General features: G+C 39.2%; 1 protein-coding gene across 9 annotated transcripts in view; it reads right to left on the reverse strand.

The window, feature by feature from the left end:
• The window catches only part of CPEB1 (cytoplasmic polyadenylation element binding protein 1), a 109619-nt gene that overhangs the window by 68184 nt on the left and 21093 nt on the right, over positions 1-20342 (reverse strand). For 8 of the 9 annotated variants that reach the window (XM_027521172.1, XM_027521173.1, XM_027521167.1 and 5 more), the window contains exon 2: positions 10732-10906. The exons of the other annotated variant lie outside the window; for it this stretch is intronic. In XM_027521172.1, the coding sequence (XP_027376973.1) occupies positions 10732-10906 (175 nt within the window). The remainder of the gene's footprint in view (positions 1-10731; positions 10907-20342) is intronic. 9 annotated transcript variants of the gene reach the window in all.

A 20342-nucleotide genomic window follows, 5' to 3' on the forward strand; every position in this document is an offset into this window, starting at 1 on the left:
TCCCTCTGATCCTGATTCCAGCTTGTGCTTCCTCCAGCCCAGCATTTTGCATGATGTACTTTGCATATAAGTTAAATAAGCAGGGTGACAATATATAGCCTTGATGTACTTCTTTCCCTATTTGAAACCAGTCCATTGTTCCATGTCTGGCTCTTAACTGTTGCCTCTTGACCTGCATACAGGTTTTGCCAGGAGGCAGGTAAGGTGATCTGGTATTCCTTCCTCTTGAAGAATTTTCCACAGTTTGTTGTGATCCACAAAGTCAAAGGCTTTAACGTGGTCAATGAAGCATATGTTTTTCTGGAATTCTCTTGCTTATTCTGTGATCCAGCGGATGTTGTCAATTTGATCTCAGTCTTCTCCTTATCAGCAATTATATGATATAAATGGATTAAACTCTCCAATCAAAAAACAGAGATATGCAGAATGGATAAAAACACTTGATCCCATAGATCTAACTACAAGAGACTCACCTGAGATCCAAAGACAGAAACAGAAGGAAAGTGAAAGGACATAGAAAGATATTACACACGAACAGCAACCAGCAGACAGCCGGGGTGCCACACTAAAGGCAGGCCAAACAGACACAGAAAAGTTAATACAGACAAGAAGAGACTCTGTATGTTACTAAAACCCTCAATATAACTATACAATATATAATTATCAAAATGTATGAAGCAAAACTTAAGAACTGAAGGGAGAGAAACAGTTCTACAATAACAGTCAGAGACTTAAATATCCCACTCAGAATAGTGAATAAATGACAGAAGATATTTAAATAAGGAAGTACAGCAGCTGAACAACAAAATTAACCAATTAGATTTAACAGACATATATGGAACTGTGTGTGTGTGTTCAGTTGTGTCAGACTCTTTGCAACCCCATGAACTGTAGCCCACCAGGCTTCTCTTGTCCATGGAACTTTTCAGGGAAGAATACTGGGATGGGTTGCCATTTTCCTCATCCAGGGGATCTTCACCACCCAGGAATCAAAACTACTTATCTTGTGTCTCCTGTACTGGCAGGTAGATTCTTCACCACCAGTGCCACCTGGAAAGCTCATGGAACATTCTATCCAACAACAAATACACATTATCTAGTGTCTATGGGACATTTTCCATACTTCAGGCAACAAATAAAGTCTCCATATATTTTAAAGATATCAAACAAAGCATCTTCTCTGACAACAACAGGACGGAGTTAGATAGAAATCAGTAACAAAATTGAAACTGAAAAATTTACAAAACTGAGAAAACTGAGTAACACTTTTAAACAACCAAGGAATCAAAGAAGAACTGAGAAGGGAAATGAGAAACCTTCAGAAACAAATGAGAACAAAACACAACATACAAAGACTTAAGGGCCACTGCAAAAGTGGTGCAATGAAGGAAATCTGTATCTAGAAAAGATGACATTAAAAAACAAGAAAGATCTCAAAGCAACACCCTAACTGCAACTAAGACCTGATGCAGTCAAACAAGTAAATAAATGTTATTAAAAATTCAACATCCTTTCCTGAACAAACCCTCTTTTTTAACAGAATAGGAACAGAATGAAATTACCTTCATATAATAAATGCCATATATGTAAAACCCACAGAAAATGTCATATTCAATGGTGAAAGATTGAACACTTTTTCTTTTAAGATCAGGAACCAGACAAAGATGCCTGCTTTCACCAACTTTTATTCAACATATTACTGGAAGTTTCAGCCAGAGCAATTAATTAAACAAGAAACATAAAAGGCATCCAAGTTGGAAAGGAAAAAGTAAAATTATCTGTTTGAGTAGAATACACTCTTATATGCAGGAAATCCTAGTCTCCACAAAAAATGCTGTTAGAGCTAATAAATGAATTCAGCAAAGCCAGCAGATACCAAGCCAACACACCAAAATCAGCTGCATTCATATACACAATGAACAATTTGAAAAGGAAATTACAAAAACAATACCATTTATAACAACATCAAAAAGAATAAAATACTTAGGAATTAACCAAGAAGGTAAAAAACTTGTAAATTAAAACTACAAAACACTGCTGAAAATAATTAAAGACAACATAAATAAATGTAAACACATCCCATGTTCATGAATTGGAAGACTTCATATTGTTAAAATGTTAATGTTATTCAAAATGATTCAATGCAATCCCTATCAAAACCCCAATGACTTTTTGTAGAAACAGAAAAACCTGTCCTAAAATTCATATAGAATCTCAAGTGACCTGAACAGTCAAAACAATTTTGACAAAGATCAACAGAACCGGACTCAGCATTTCCTGATTTGAAAACTTACCTCAAAGATATGGTAATCAAAACGGTGCAGTATTAGCATAAAGACAGACATACAGACTGAATAGAAGGTCTGGAAATAAACCCTTGCAGACATGGTCAAATGACGTTTAACAAGATGCCAAGACTACTGAATCAGAGAAGGCGATGGCACCCCACTCCAGTACTCTTGCTTGGAAAATCTCATAGACGGAGGAGCCTGGTGGGCTGCAGTCCATGGGGTTGCGAAGAGTTGGACGCGACTGAGCAACTTCCCTTTCACTTTTCACTTTCATGCATTGGAGAAGGAAATGGCAACCCACTCCAGTGTTCTTGCCCGGAGAATCCTAGGGATGGGGGAGCCTGGTGGGCTGCCATCTGTGGGGTCGCACAGAGTCGGACACGAGTGAAGTGACTTAGCAGCAGCAAGACTACTGAATAGGGGAAAGAACAGTCTTCAGTAAATGGCGCTTGGAGAATTGGACATCCACTTGCAAAAGAATGAAGTTGGACTCTCACCCAATGCCATGTTACTCAAAGTGGATCAATGAACAAAATATAAGACCCGAAACAATGAAACTTAGTAGAAAACACAGGACAAAATTTTCACAACACTGGGTCTGGCAATGATTTCTTGAATATGACTTCACAGGCACAAGTAACAAAAGAAAATAGACAAATGAGATTTCATGAAAATGTAAAAACTTTGTACATCAAAACACACTATTCTAGTAATAAAATAAAAAGTCAACTCACAGAATGGGAGAAAATATGTGCAAATCAACATCCAATAAAGAATTAACATCTAGAATACAGAGAGATACTCCTAAAACTCAATGAGAAACCAAACCACTCAATTTAAAAGTGGGAAAGGGCATGAACAGATACTTCTACAAAGAAGATACAGAAATGACCAATAAGCACATGAAAATATGCTAAACATCACTAATCACAAGAGAATGCAAACCAAAATTACTATGAGACACCACCTTACACCCATTAGGATGGCTACTATTAAAAAAAAGAAGAGAAAAGTGTTGGTGAGGGTGTGGAGAAATTGGAACCCTTAGGCTACTAGGAGATGATGAAGAACAGTAGAGCCTCTGTGAAAAATAGTATGGCAAATTAAAAAAATTACTGTGTGATCCAGCAATTACACCTCTTGGTATATACCCCAAAAGAGTTGAAAGCAAGATCTCAAGGAAATACCTGTACACCTATGTTCATTCACAGCAGCATTAATCACAATAGGTAAAATGTGCAAGCAACCCAAGTACCCATCTGATGGACGAATGGATATGCAAAATGTGCTGCATGTGTACAATGGAGTATATTATTCAGCCTGAAAAAGGAAGGAATCTGCTATACGCCACAACGTGGATAGACCTTGTTAGGATAGGACATTATCCTAACTGAAATAAGCAAGTCACAAAAAAGACAAACACGTGTATGATTCCACATATCTGAAGTTGGTCAAAACCATAAAGACAAAGTATAATGGTGGCTGCCAACAACTAGGGGAAGGAAGCATGGGGAATTACTGCTCAATAGGTAGAGTTCCAGTTTTACAAGATGAAGAGTTAGGCCGATAAATAGTGGCGACTTTTGCACAACTATGTGAATGTGTCTAGTATCACTGAATTGTACACCCAAAAATATTTTAGATGGTAAATTTTATTTTTGCCACAATAAAAAAAATCCTAGATGTTATCAACATTGAATGTGCAAACAGAATTTAACATAAAAAATCTTTTCTTTTGGCCATGCTGCACACCATGTGGGATCTTAGTTCTCTGACCAGTGACTGAACCTGCAGCCCCTGCCGTGGGAGTGGAGAGTCTTAGCCACTGGACCACCAGGGAAGGCTCAGAAGTCCACCTTTCAAAAAAGACATGACCCAGGTGAGTTTGGGGGAAAACAGATTTAAGTGTATGTATGGCTGAGTAGTCCCTCTGCTGCCCACCTGAAACTATCACAGCATTGTTAAGTCACTTCAGTTGTGTCTGACTCTGTGTGATCCTATGATTGTAGCCTGCCAGGCTCTTCTGCTCATGGGATTCTCTAAGCAAGAATACTGGAGAGGGTTGCCATGCTCTCCTCCAGGTGATCTTCCCAACCAGAGATCGAACCCTGTCTTCTGCACTGACAGGTGGGTTCTTTCACAAAATAAAAAGTTTAATTAAAAAAACACATGAACACAGCAATGCTCTCATGACTGCATGCTATATATACACACACCATCATAATCATATACTACCAGCATTTAGTAAGTGCAGTTACAGGCATTATTTAGGTATTCAATACACGTATCTTATTCAAGTGTCACAAAAATCCTATAAATGTGTATTATTACTACTCCTGTGTCATGAAAACTTAACCTTTAAGGTTAGATCAAGTCAGTAGCACCGCCAGGATTTGTTCTCAAGGAACCTGCATCCAGAATCTGCACTTAATTTGTGTATGTTTATTATGAAATGGGCAAACTGAGTATGTTTTTCTTCAAACTATAACCTCCCCACTTAGAGAACATACATGTTTATATTTATACCACCACATAGTGGGTCGGTAACAATCTGCAACAGCCAAGAATGATCCTGCTCCATCTAATAGAGCCAAACAGACAATAGAACACGTGAGAAGCTTTTCAGAGATGAAAACCAAGTCACTCTTAAATAAAGGTAGGATTTTTCGAGGCAGAGAACATTCATTTAAGCACCAGAACAGCATTCCTGCCATGATTTCATCTGAGTCAGCAATTTTAATTATACAACATACAGAAACACACCAGACAGTATAAAAGAAAAGAACTCTGGGGCACAGTTCTGGAGACCTTTTTGGGCTGATACCACAGCTTATATGCTACATGTATTCTTTTAACTACACAAAGTATTTTTTAATATAAACAAAAACTTTTGCATCTCCACATAGTCATGGATTCAGCTTGACATGTGTCATGTCGTTCCACCCCATCACTATGTGGAAATGCAAATGTCCAAGAGGAACCAAGGATCACGAAGGATAAAAATAGAGCACTTCACAACCAAGTATCAAAATCGACTAGAAAGCTGTGGTCTCTAAGACATGAGGACAGATGAACAATGGAAGAGAAAAGCCTCCAGAAACAGACGTGCACATATAATACAGATGCTTGACTTACGAGAAAGGCGACAGCAGTACAGTGATAAGAGATTTTTTTTCCCAACGTGGTGCTGGGTCAACTGTCCATCTATGCAGAACAAAATGAACCTTGACCTTCCACCTTACATTGTGTACAATATGAAATCTAAGACGGGTTGCAAATGTTAAGACTGAAAGGTAAAAGAGTAAGTTTTCTTAAATGAAATGCAGAATATCTTCATGACTTTGGAACAGGAAAACACTTCTCAAACAGGACACAACAAAGCATTAGCCATAACTGAAAAGTTGATAAACTGCACTCCATAAAATTTAAATTGTTATTAAAAAATACCAATTAAGAGTATAAACACAAGCCACAGGTTTGGAGAAAATATTTTTTATTATATATATCAGACAAAGAACTCATAGTGTAGAATATATAAAAGAGTAAACAGAAAATAGCTGTAGCTAAACAGGAAAAAGGCAGGTAATTCTAAAGAAATATTAGTGTGTAAGACTTGAAGAGGCACTTCAGGAAAGAGGATATGCCAAGGTTAACAAACATTATGAAAAGATGCTCAAGTTCATAAGTCATCAGGGAAAGGAAACTTAAAACCACAATAGAGATGCCACTACATACTCACCAAAATAGTCAAAGGGAAAAAAAACAATACCAAATCTTGGTGAGGACGCAGAACTAACCCAAACCATCTGACAGTGAATGTCACAAGTGTAAACTGGTGCAACTGCTGTGAGAAACTGGCAGCACGCATTAGTGCTGAAATCACAGATACTCCACCAGCCAACACTCCCAGGATACACCCAATACAAGTAAGTTCACCAAAACACACGTTCAGAGTAGCACTATTCAGAATAGCCCTAAATGTCTGTTAACAGTAGAATAAGCTGGAATATATTCACACAACAGAATACAGTACAGCAATGGGAACAAATGATCCACAACCACTGGCTGTGAATAGGTGAATCTCACAGCTGAAGAGCACACATTTATGGTTCTATGTATGTAAGTTCAGAAACAGGCAGAACATATGCATTTAAAAGTTAGCACAGTGGTTTACCCTTCACTAGTTAAGAGGCTGTAGGGCTGCCGGGGGCTTCTGGTCTACTATCTCTATATACAAGTGGATATACAAGATCTGTTCAGTGCGTGAAAACTCACTAAATTTGCATATTTATCCTAGTAAAAGTATCATACTTTTAGGTATATATCATACATACTTTTCTGTATATAGTGTCATACTCAGACTAAAATTTAAAAATTTAACTGTTAAAGCCATATATTAAAGGTTTCAGAAAAAAAAAAATTATTTTATGGGACGTAAGACTTCCCAAGAGTAATTTCAACTGTCTCCTGTTAGCTGGGATTGAATATATTAAAATTTATTTCAGAACAGCTTTTAAGATAATTTAGGGATGATACTCTCAGAATAAAAAAGGAAACCATCTCAGTCAGAAATTCAATATATCCGGCTACAATTATATACTTCTTTGGTCCTAAATTGAAAGCTGGCAGTTCATCTAGATCTGCATTGCTGGTTACCTATGTTCAGCTGGAGACAGTGTGAGCTCTTCACTTATGATGTGGACTTTTCTGTATGTGTATTACATTATAACAAAATAATATTAATCAGCGTTTCAGTCCCACCCCTTACTTGCTGTGAACTACTTTAACTTATCTATTCCTCTTCTGAGCTTCCAACTACTTTAGTCTCTGAGAGGTCTCATCTCAGTGAGTTAACATGAAACTTTTCCCTCCAGACACTGCGCCTCAGGCCCATCCCATAGTTAAGAAGTCCCTTAAAGTCATCTTAACAGTTTTCACACTTGACAGACACGTAACAATAACTCAGTTCATTTATGTTTCAATCACATGTCCATTTACAGCCCATTTCCTTCCTTCCTCAGAATTTTAAAGGACTAGGCGAGGAGTAGGGAAGGGCCCCTGAGGAGGCATGCACCCTCTCTGAGGAGCTGCCTGGATGAGGGGTCCAGCTCTGGCCTAACCTCCCAGCCCCACCCCAACCCCACCCACAACAACAAAGGTCTTGCCGCAATACCAGCCAGAAAACTCCAGCCTCCCGCAACGTCTCCTGAACCAGAGGAAGTTTCCCTGTGCGTCAGCTGGTGGGCATTCAGACAGCTCCAGCCGCCCTCCCGCCCTCCCTGCCCCACATCATCCTCTCAAGTTCTCTCACCTCTACTCAGTCAAGGACAAACAGCGAGTCTACTGCCTTACAAGGGGTTCAACAACCTTGTGTTCCTTCTTAGAAGCAATTTCCATCTACACAAATGCTCCTCTCTGGAGACACTCCCCTCACTCCGCTTGACAGTGGAAGCAGCGCCCGCCTTGCTGTGCTCCAGCAAGAGGGGAGAGAGTTACCCTGCATGCTGCCTGCCCCAGTCTTCCTAGACAGCTCAGGGAAAGGCTGAGGTGAGGTCTGTGGTAGAGCGACAGCTCTGTGGCCTCTTTGGAAGCCCCCAGTGAGGTATCTGGCTCCCACTCTTGGGGACTGTCACTGTACCACAGGTCATCTAACCATCTTCGACCTCAGCTTTGGACCCCAATGTCAATCCTGAATCAACAACAAACCTAACTCAATATCCAATTACACTGAAGTAACTTTTTCTTCTTCAAGGCTTATTTCAAATGCTGCATCATCCAGACAGTGTTTCTTCACTCCCTAACCAACACAGTCTCTCTCTCCCTCCTTGGACCTTGTTCACAGCACTTTTCCAGTAACACCTTACCAGCTGACTTGCAAAGTTCTGATACGACTCTCACTGCATACTATATGCAATGAAATTCTGTCACAGATAACACAAGCCTTCTAAGTGATAAATCAAACACTTGTTCAAATGAAAAAAACAAATAGCATATAACTACTGCAAAGTTAAGTGTACCTATATGAAGCAAGTTGCACAATTAAATGTACCTATGCAAAATCCAAATATCAATGCTGAAACACTGTGCCAAGAAATACTCTTTTTTAACAAGTTGTTCTTATTATAAAATATGTTTGTTACAGAAGAATTAGTGGGGAAAAGCACACAGGAAAAAAAAAAATTAGCCATTACACTTTCACTGTTACATTTACACCTTGCCATTCCAGTCTTTCTATGCATATATACATCCCTGAGACCACACTGTTTTGTACTTTGCTTTTTCACTTCAGGTACTGTGACTATCTACATCATTAAGTAATCCACTACAAACGTATTAATAACTGCAGGACATTCCACTGTACGGCTACTTTAGCTTTTGTTGTCACCAAACTGCTCCTAGTTATAACACTGTTCTAACCAATCTTGTTCCTGGGTTTCTATAATGCTGATTATCTACTTAGGTAACAAGATTACTTCTGACCAGAAGCTATAAGTTCAGGTTATAGTGCTTCATGGAGAATACACACCCAGGTTTACTTGTGCATTAACCACAAGGTGGGTTTTTCCTTGCTGCGTAAGCCTGGGAATGCTGCTCTCTGCTCCAGGCCAGCAGCCCCGCCTCACCTCTCAAGATCCAGAGCCCACACCCTGAACCAGCATCTCAGGCGGGGACGAGAGAGGTGAACACACAGCAGGGGCTAGGTACGTGCAAAGGGCACAGAACACCAGCTACCTTGACCAGAACTTCTCCTACAATTACGGGAGGTCCCTTCAAGCTGCAGCACCGCTTCCTTACTGAGCACCCCCACCAGCCCCCAACAAGGAGAGCCCTGTGGGGCATCTGGGGCCGGCACCATCCTGTCCTACAGCTGGAAAAAACTATCTACTTTGTCTCACTGCCCAAGGTCAACCTTACAACCCAGGTTTCCCTTATTTCTTCCAGGTACTCTTCCCATCCATTGCACTTCTTGAACCTATGCCCTGAGAAGGCCCCTCTGTAGAGCTCAAGAAGTCTACACCTTATAGGTTGGCCAGTCTGTGACCAGAACCTGGGTCTTACCACTGAGGCCACTGGGTGCCCTGGCCAACTGTGAACATGCACACCTCGAAGCTCCCATCTCACTGACCAGGAGTCCTTTCCCTTACTCAGGTCAACAACCTAGCATTAGCTGAAAAACGCTCTGCTATAGACCATAAATGTTCCAGCGTGTCTGAAGCAACCCAGTGAGATTTAAATCACTGTTGACTGTCATTCTTACTGGAATATAATTCATGCAACTTTCTGAAAAGAGAAAAACACAACACATAGAACCAGGCAGGTTCTCTGAATCTTTCACTTGACACAAGCTAAATAAAGAATAAGAGTTAGCTCACGGCTTACTCCAATTAACAGGAAACATTATACGTATACTTTTTGGAAGTCAGAAGAGACAAGACCCACCCGTATCCCTCAGTTCCCATTTTCTTCTCTCACTTTTCTCCCAGCACAATTTAATAAATAAATTTCTATGGGGCCATCTCCTTCCTAATAAACTTTCCCCTTAAACACTTACTTTATGTTCACATACTTCTGCATTTTTGTGGGAATTATTTCCAAGGCAAAGTTAAAGATAAATCAATGAATTTACAACTAAAGAAACAGCAATTACCAGTCCTTGTTCTGAGAACCCCTGTTTTACCAAATATTTTCAAGGTCCATTTAAAAAATTAAAAATATGTTCGCTTTCATCTAAAATAAGTCAAAGAATAGTCCAACAACATTCCCATAATATGTTGCAACTCCCACAAAAAGATTATAAAACACTGTTGGGACATCCAAGCCTCCTTGAGAAGAACTGTCTTCAGGAGACACTGCCCTCTCCCTTCACTGTTCTGTGGAACACCCTAAATATCAGGAAAACCAAATGCTTGTTGACTTGCACGCATTTTAAAAGCAATTAAAATATCCAAGAGCTGCATCATCCAGTATAGTAGCCGCTAGTCACATGTGACTACAGAGCCCTTGAAATGTAGCTAATTCAAACGGAGCTATACTGTAAATGTAAAATATACATTGGCTTCTGACGTCTTAACACTAACAAAAGACTCTCTCATTAACAGCTTTTATACGGATTATACATTGACACACACTATTTTGACTATGTTGGGTTACATCAAGTATTAATCACTTTTTAAAATGTTTCCAATGTAGCTATAAGATAATCTACTGTAACATGTAACTCATAATTGTATATATAAATAGTCTTGTCACCTCTGACCTACTTTTTTCACGTAATCAAAGGATGTCTTCACCCCACTGGGGACCCAATCCACAAGGCAAACTATGAAAGGGGTGAAGTGCTACCTGAGATTCAAGGTCATTCATAGACTTCACAAGGAAGCGGCCTAGAAACAGCAATGCTCACGTGTCTAGCACACCCAAGTTTTCAAGTCCAAGTCACCTGGCAAATGATCATGAATTCCTCGATTTACGGGTGTAGTGCAGACTCTACTGAAATCCAGAGAATTATCCAATATGGCATTTATCCTTCGAAAGATATTGGCATTTCTACACGTGGAGAGTGCAGGTGCTTCCTGGTTGTCCCAGCAATCTTTTATCCTTCCCGCTTCTTCTTCCTAGACACAGAAAAAAGGTGTTTAGGTTTTCTATTCTCCCTGTTGAGAGAAACTTCACACCTCCTTTTCCTCTATAGCCCAAAACAAGTTAGACAAAGTAACAAAGACTTGAGTTTCTTGCCTGTATACTAACATACTTAACTCTCAGCAGGAACCCTGAGAGAACAGTAAGAGGGAACAACACTGACATGTAAGATATAAGAACCGTCTAACATAATGGGACTTGCATAGAAGCAGAACGGCAGCAACATGAGCGTTAAGAACCAGACACACCTGGTTCAAATTGTGAGTTTACCTATACAGTAGATTATGTGGCAATAAAAGAATGAAGTACTGATACATACTACAATATGAGTAAACCTCAAAAACATGAGGTGAAAAGAAGCCAGTCACACAAGACCACATACTGTGTGAGCCCAATTATATGAAATGTGCAGAACAGGTAATCTAAAGTGGATTAGCTGCCTTCAACTAGGGAGGTGAGGAGGTGGTTAGCCAGTTGTGTCTAAAGGGTACAAGGTTTCTTTTTTCAAATGATGAAAATAATCCAAAAATAGATCATGGTGAGGGTTGCAAAATTCCATAAATATACTAAAGGTCAATGAATTGTACTTTGAAAAGTGAACCTTACAATTATGTAAATTATATATTAATACAGTTGTTTCAAAAGTTTGATTCTGCCATTTATTGGCAGTTACTAACCTCTGTGCTATAGTCCCCACTTGTGAAATGGGGAAGAGCACCTACCAAATCTTTTGATGGGATGTATACAGTACTTAGCATGGTGCTGGCGTATGGTAGCTGCTATTTTTACATTTTAAGATATACCTATAGGAAAAGACTTGGGCAGGATCAAGAGTGGTACAAAAACCACCCAAAGGGTTGTTTAAATAACTGATACAATCTATGTGGTCATTAAAAGTGCACACAACTCATGTAACACATCACTGAATGAAAAACAGACTCCCAGGTACATCAAAGTGAACTGAACCCCCACACAAGTGATTTTTGGGTGTTCTCCATCTCAGTCAATAAGACCACCATCCTCCAGGTGCCCGAGACAGAAATCTAGGTACCATTCTTCTCTGTTTGATCTCCCTCACTCACCACATCCAACATGTAAGCAAAGAAATACTGGCTGACAGACTCAATCTTCTAAAGGGAGTCAGACTCATCGCTTCTATCATTCCCAATTACCTTGGGGAATATACAAAAACAAACAACAATAAAAGTCCAAGCACTGAAACTAGTAGGGCGTCCCTGGTGGCTCAGTGGTAAAGATCTGCCTGCTATGCAGAAGATGCAGGTTCTATTCTGGGTCAGGAAGATCCTCTGGAGCAGGAAATGGCTACTTACTCCAGTATTCTTGCAGGACAGACGAGCCTGGCAGGCCACCGTCCACGGGGCCGCAAGGTATTGGACACAACTTAGCGACTAACAAACAACAACAAAAGAAACTAGAATCTGAGACCCTGTAGCTGAACACATCAAAACAAAATTTTTAAAGCCTGGTGTTATTCTGTGTAACTTACTAAAATCCAGATGTAAGCATGAGAATGACCAGAAATATTTAAGACTTTATAAACTCTGCAGCATGGCCTTAAAGGGACAAACCTGAATTCCACATCATTTTCAAGCTCTTGAAAGACTGGTCCGTATTCTTTGCAAACTGTGAAGATACCCAGAACACAATTGTTTCCCAAGCCCTCCAGGGAGGTGCCATTGAGAATGGTTAAATCCACTGACACAGGCCGTTTTCACAACCGCAGATTTCTAAGGTTAATATTCAACTTCACAAAGGCTAAGATACAAGGATTTATAACCAGTCTGCATACCTTAAGGCTACATGCTTCATTCATTCACTGTCTAACATACATTAACCAACTGCCTGCTACCCACAGTAGCATTCTAAGGATAAGCAGATTAGACCAGCAACATCCACTGGGGAACAGACGTATCACTCTCCCGACATGTACAACAGGGATAAAAGTAACAATACTATCTCAGAGGGCTTTTTGTGAATTAATACACATAAAGTGGTTCACATAGTACATGGCACCTAACTATGTGCCAAACAAATAAACGCTGGCTCTCAGTAGTGTTATTATTAAACCAAGGGGTTAGAAGCCGCCACAAGGATCCTTGAAGAAAAGAATCTACCTGCTCATTAAAAGGAGAAAAATGAACTAAAAACCTATGTCAACTATTCCTTTGAAGACCCCAGGCCCTTCCATGCCTAATTTCTGTAATAATTTGATTTCAAAAGCTTAATTAGGAACCTCCTTGGTGGTCCAGTGATTAAGAATTTGCACTTCCACTGCAGGGAGTAAGGGTTTGATCCCTGGTAAGGGAACTGAAATCCTGCATGCCACCCGCATGGTGTAAATAAAAATTTTAAAACTTAATTAAAAAAGACTCAAGACATGATTAAAAAAAAAAAAAAAAGATCAAACTGCCCAAAAGCTGAACCTACCACAGAATACAGTGATCCTTTTAAAATTCTCCAGTTACATAATTCTTAGTTTCTCATTTTTAAAACAGAAACCTTTTATCCATCCCTACCCTTAACAGGTAGCATATTGAAAAGCAGAGACATTACTTTGCCAACAAAGGTCCATCTAATCAAGGCTATGGTTTTCCCAGTGGTCATGTATAGATGTGAGAGTTGGACTGTGAAGAAAGCTGAGCGCCGAAGAATTGATGCTTTTGAACTGTGGTGTTGGAGAAGACTCTTGAGAGTCCCTTGGACTGCAAGGAGATCCAACCAGTCCGTTCTGAAGGAGATCAGCCCTGGGATTTCTTTGGAAGGACTGATGCTAAAGCTGAAACTCCAGTACTTTGGTCACCTCATGCCAAGAGTTGACTCATTGGAAAAGACTCTGATGCTGGAAGGGATTAGGGGCAGGAGGAGAAGGGGACGACAGAGGATGAGATGGCTGGATGGCATCACTTGATGGACGTGAGTCTCAGTGAACTCTGGGAGTTGGTGATGAACAGGGAGGCCTGGTGTGCTGCGATTCATGGGGTCACAAAGAGCTGGACATAACTGAGAGACTGAACTAAACTGACCCTTAACAGGCCCATTACTCTGCATATTCTATCTTAACTCTGATCAATTTATAGGTCTGAGTTCATATCCATGTTTTACCACAACCAAAATTGGGTATTTTCCCTTGATTTTCTACTACTGCCTCATAGATTTCACTGTTATTTGTGGCATTTTTGCCATGAAGTAAGATCACTTGTAGCTTTTTTTGAACTTTGTCTTTCACTATAGACAGGAAAGCAAGCTTTAAAGACACATTACAGACTCAAAAGAGAACACAAACCTTAATACTACTGAGAATCATGGATCAATAGGAAGGATTACTTGGTAGGGCTAGAAAAGAAAAACAGTAATTCTCTATATTCACACCTAAAGCAACCAGAGAAAGGAAAACAAAACCCAAAGTCAGTAGAAGTAAAGAAAACATTTAAGATCAGAGTAGAAATAAATGAAATAGACAAAGAAAATAAATAGCAAGTGTCAATGAAACTAAAAGCTGGTTCTTTGAGAAGATAAACATTGATAAATCTTTAGCCAGACTTGTCAAAATAAAAAGGGAGGATTCAAATCAGTAAAATTAGAAATGAAAAAGGGGAAGTTACAGCTAACACCACAGATATACAAGGAATCATAATAGACTACTACAAGCAACTATATACCAATAAAATTGATAACCTGGAAGAACTGGACAAATTCTTAGAAAGGTATAACCTCCCAAGACTGAACCAGGAAGAAATAAAATATGAACAGATCAATCACAAGTAGTGAAACTGAAACAATTATTAAAAAACTTTCAACAAACAAAAGTTGAGGACCACATGGCTTCACAGGCAAATTCTATCATTTAGAGAAAAGCTAAAACGTGCCTTTCTGAAACTCTTCCAAAAAACTGCAGAGGAAGGAACACTCCCAGGCTCATTCACTAACACCCTAATACCAAAACAGACAACGGTATCACAAAAAAGAAAAAATTACAAACCAGTACCACTGATGAACATAGGTGCAAAAAGCCTTGACAAAATACTAGCAAAATGAATTCAACAACACATTAAAAGGATCATACAGCATGATCAACTGGAATTTATCCCTGAGATACAAATATTTTTCAATATCTGCAAATCACTGTGAAATATATCAACAAATTGAATAAAAACTATGTGATCATTTCAACAGATGTAGAAAAATCTATTGACAAAATTCAACACGCATTTATGAGAAAAACTTTCCAGAAAGTGGGCTTAGAGGGAACCTACCTCAATTTAATAAAGGCCATATATGACCAACTCACAGCAAACATCATTCTCAATGGTGAAAAACTGAAAGCATTTCCTCTAAGATCAGGAACAAGACAAAGATGTCCACTCTTGCCACTATTATTCAACAAAGGAGAAGGCAATGGCACCCCACTCCAGTACTCTTGCCTGGAAAATCCCATGGACGGAGGAGCCAGTAGGCTGCAGTCCATGGGGTCGCTAATAGTTGGACACGACTGAGAGACTTCCCTTTCACTTTTCACTTTCATGCATTGGAGAAGGAAATGGCAACCCACTCCAGTGTTCTTGCCTGGAGAATCCCAGGGACGGGGGAGCCTGGTGGGCTGCCGTCTGTGGGGTCGCACAGAGTCGGACACGACTGAAGTGACTTAGCAGCAGCAGCAGCGGCGGCAGCCATGGCAGTCACAGACGAAAAAGAAATAAAAACACTCCAAACTGGAAAAGAAGTAAAAATGTCCCTGTTTGCAGATGATAGAAAATCCTAAAGATGATACCAGAACACTACTAGAGCTCATCAATAAATCTGGTAAAACTGCAGGATAGAGAATTAATGCACAGAAATCTACTGCATTCCCATACACTAACAGAAGATAAGAGACATCAAGGAAACAATCCTATTTACCACTGCATCAAAAAGAGTAAAATACCAAAGAACAGACCTGCCTAAGGAGACAAAAGACCTATACCCTGAAAACGAAAACATATGGATGGAAGAAATCATAGATGACACAAACAGATGGGGAGATATATCACATTCTTGGATTGGAAGAATATTGTCAAAATAACTATACTACCTAAAGCAATCTATAGACTCAATGCAACCCCCATCAAACTACCAATGGCATTTTTCACAGAATGAGAACAAAAAAATTTTAAATATGTATAGAAACACAAAAGATCCCAAAGAGCCAAAGCAATCTTAAGAAAAATGGAGCTGGAAGAATTAGGCTCCCTGGCTACAAAGCTACAGTAATCAAGACAGTATGATATTGGCACAAGAACAGAAATATAGTTAAATGGAGCAAAATATAGACAAAAGCCCAGAGATAAACCCACACACCTATGGTCACCTAATCTATGACAAAGGAGACAAGAATATACAATGGAAAAGAGACAGTCATTTCAATAATAAGTGGTGCTGGGAAAACTGGACAGCTACATGTAAAAGAATGAAATTTAAAAACACTTAACACCATACACAAATATAAACTCAAAATGGATTAAAGACCTAATATAAGGCCAGAAACCATAAAACTCTTACAGGAAAACATATGCAGAACACTGACATAAATTGCAGCAAGATTCTCTTTGACCCATTTCCTAGAGAAATGGAAATAAAAACAAAAATAAACAAATGGGATCAACTTAAAAGCTTTTGCAGAGCAAAGGAAACTATAAATAAGATGAAAAGACAACAACTAAGAATGGGAGAAAATATTTGCAAACAAAGAAAAACAAAGCATTAATTTCCAAAATATACAAACAGCTCATACAGCTCTATATCAAAACAACCCAATCAAAAAATGGGGGAAGTATCTAAATAGACATTTCTTCAAGAAGACATACAGGTGGTTAAAAAGCACACTAAAAGATGCTCAGCATCAATAATTATTAGAGACATACAAATCAAAACAATATACAATGAGGTATCACCCCACACCAGTTAGGACGGCCATCAATCAAAAGATCTACAAATAATAAATGCTAGAGAGTGAGTGTGTGAAGAAAAGACAACCCTTCTACACTATTGGAGGGAATAAAACTGCTACAACCACTATGAAGAATAGAAGAATATGGAGATTCCTTAAAAAAACTAAAAATAGAGCTACCATATGATTCAGCAATCCCTATCTAGACATATATCCAGAGAAAATCTTAATTCAAAAAGACACATGCACCCCTATGTTCACTGCAGCACTATTCACAATAGCCAGGATATGGAAGCAACCTAAATGTCCATCAACAGAAGAACGGATAAAGAACATGTGGTACATATATACAACGGGGTATGAACTCAGCCATAAAAAGAATGAAATACTGCCATCTGCAGCAACATGGATGGACCCAGAGATTGTCATACTGAGACAATAAGATAGAGGAAGACGTATATCATATGATACTGCTTATATGTGAAATGTTGAAAAAAAAAGGGGGGGGGTACAAATGTTGTTAAACAGAGACTGGATTACCAGGAAGTGATTGTGGAAGGGATAAACTGGGAGACTGGGATTGTCATATACACACTACTATATATAGATAGATAACTAATAAGGGCACAGGAACTCAATACTCTGTAATGACCAATATGGGAAAGAATCTAAAAGACACACAACACTGCAAATCAACTATACTCCAAGAAAAAATTTTTTAAAACAGTACTTCTGTTTATCAGTACTATTTTATCAATAGATAAAACTGTTGATAGTTATATTTACTTATATTGGGGAAAAAAATGGTTCACTAGCAATTTCTACTAATAGAAGCTATTTTACAGCAGGTCCACAGTTTTCTCCTCTTCAACAGAAAAGGGCTGACACCCCCATCATGAAACAGTGGCTTTCTCTAGCAATAATCCTCAACTGGAAGGGGGGATGGCAAAGAGCCTACCATCTGAAAAAAGCATTTCCCTTTTCCACAGAGGAAGAGTCCTCCCCCGAACCGTGAATCACTGTTTTGAAAAGCAGAAAGAAAGCCCCTGGAACACAAACACGAAGTTTACCGCTTCAGTATCTTCTCTAGCTTCCACTGGCTCAGGTGTAAAAGTGGAGTGCTACCTATTTGCAGATTTGGTGATAAGAAGAAATATATAAAGTACCTGAAAACGCTCAATAACTTATTAGGGACAAATGTCCCCCAACTCCATCACTGTTATTCAGAAGTATTCTTTCAATTTATCCTACTCAAGTTCACCAAGAAGCCTACAGCACATAATTGGAGGTTGCTACTCATAATACTGTAAAATCTGAACCCTCACCATGCAGCTATGCTTGCCTGTTCAAGAATAAGACCCCAAAATGTTATACCTGTTTGTATGCTATTACAAACCTAGACTTGCCCTATTTGGAAACCTCCAGCCTTGCTTTCACATACCATATAACCCACAATCAACATGGCGATGAAATGGCCATTATTTTAGGTCAAAATCCTGGTTTGGGAATATTTAACTGTCATAAACGAATGCCAATTTTACCATCCCTGGTTTATTTTTATTGTCTTTAATCAACAACAAACAATATCTACACTGCAGACCACTTCAAGACTATTACTGTTAATCATCTGTTATGGCGTCTTCAAAAGCTAGGTGAAGGATTACAGAAGACTGACTGAATGGCACAAAGCTTATCTCCTGATGGGAGTGTTAGCGTGGGGTTCCATGGACAGGAATCCACCAGGGCCCCTGGCAAAATTGTTCATCCTAAAAATTTTGCTAAGAATAAAATTTTCTAATTAATCACTTATTTTTTTAGTTAAAAGCCCTGGTCTTTAAGTCTCTTTAACAAATGGGGTTGAGAAAACTGGACAGCCTCATGAAAAAAATTAAACTAGATATCATCCTTTAACACCACACACACCACACACAAAAATAAGCTCAAAATGGATTAAAGACCTAAATGTGAGATCAGACACTATAAAACTTCTACTATAGGAAAACACAGGCAGAACACTCTCTGACATAAATCAAAACAGTATCTTTTTTTTATTGTCTCCCAGAATAATGGAAACAAAAATAAGCAAATGGGACCTACTAAAATCTTTTGCACAGCAAAGGAAACAATAAGCAAAACAAAAAACAACCCAGAGATTGGGATAAAATATTTGCAAATGATGTGACTGACAAGAGATTAGTCTCCAAAATTTACAAACAGCTCAAGATGCTTAACACCATCAAAGCAAACAACCCAATCAAAACGGGGGCAGAAGACCTAAACAGACATTTCTCCAAAGACGACGTACAGATGGCCAAGAGGCACATGAAAAGATGCTCAACATCATTCATTATTAGAGAAAAGCAGATCAAAACTACAATGAGATAGCAGCTCACACCAGTCAGAATGGCTGTCATCAAAAAATCCATAAACAATAAATGTTGGAGAGGGTGTGAAGAGAAGGGAACCCGCCTACACAGTTGGTGAGAATGTAAACTAATACAGTCACTGTGGAACAGTATAGTTTTTTAAGGTTCCTTCAAAAGCTAAAAGTAGAGCAACCACATGACCCTGTAATCCCATTCTTGCACATATATCCGGAGAAAAACACGATCCAAAAGGATACATGCTCCCAATGTTCGTTGCAGTACCATTTACAACAGCCAAGATATGGAAGCAACCTAAATGTCCATTATCAGAGGAATGCATAAAGATGATGTGGTACAGGGATGTCCCTGGTGGTCCAGTGGTTAAAAATCTGCCTTCCAATGAAGGGGACACCAGTTCAATCCCTGGTCCAGGAAGATTCCACACGCCGCAGAGCAACTAGGCCTATGCTCCACCACTGCTGAGCCCGAGTGCCTAGAGCCTATGCTCTAACAAGAGAGAAGCCGCCACAGAGAAGTCCATGCCCTGAAACAAAGAGTAGCCCCATGTGCCACAACTAGAGAAAGCCACCATGCAGCAGTGAAGACCCATCACACCCAAAAAGTAAAATGATTTAAGATGTGGTACATATATACAATGAAATATCACTCAACCATTATAAAGAATGAAATAATGCTATTTGCAGCAACATGGATGGATGTAGAGATTGTCACACTGAGTGAAGCACCTGACAGGGAGAAATATCATATGACATCGCTTATATGTGGAATCCAAAAGGAAATGATACAAATGAACTTACTTACAAAACAGGAAGAGACTCAAGACTCAGAGAACGAACTTATATGGTTGTTAAGTGTTTGGGATTGACATGTACACATTGCTATATTTAAAATGGATAACCAACAAGGACCTACCGTATAGCACAGGGAACTCTGTTCAGTGTTATGTCTCAGCCTAGATGGGAGGGGAATTTGGGGGAGAATGGATACAAGTATACGTATGGCCAAGTCCCTTTGCTGTTGACCTGAAACTATCACAACAATGTTAATTGGCTATACCCCAATACCAAATAAAAAAAAGAA

The sequence above is a fragment of the Bos indicus x Bos taurus genome, chromosome 21 (assembly GCF_003369695.1).
Source record: "Bos indicus x Bos taurus breed Angus x Brahman F1 hybrid chromosome 21, Bos_hybrid_MaternalHap_v2.0, whole genome shotgun sequence".
NCBI classification, from domain to species: domain Eukaryota; kingdom Metazoa; phylum Chordata; class Mammalia; order Artiodactyla; family Bovidae; genus Bos; species Bos indicus x Bos taurus.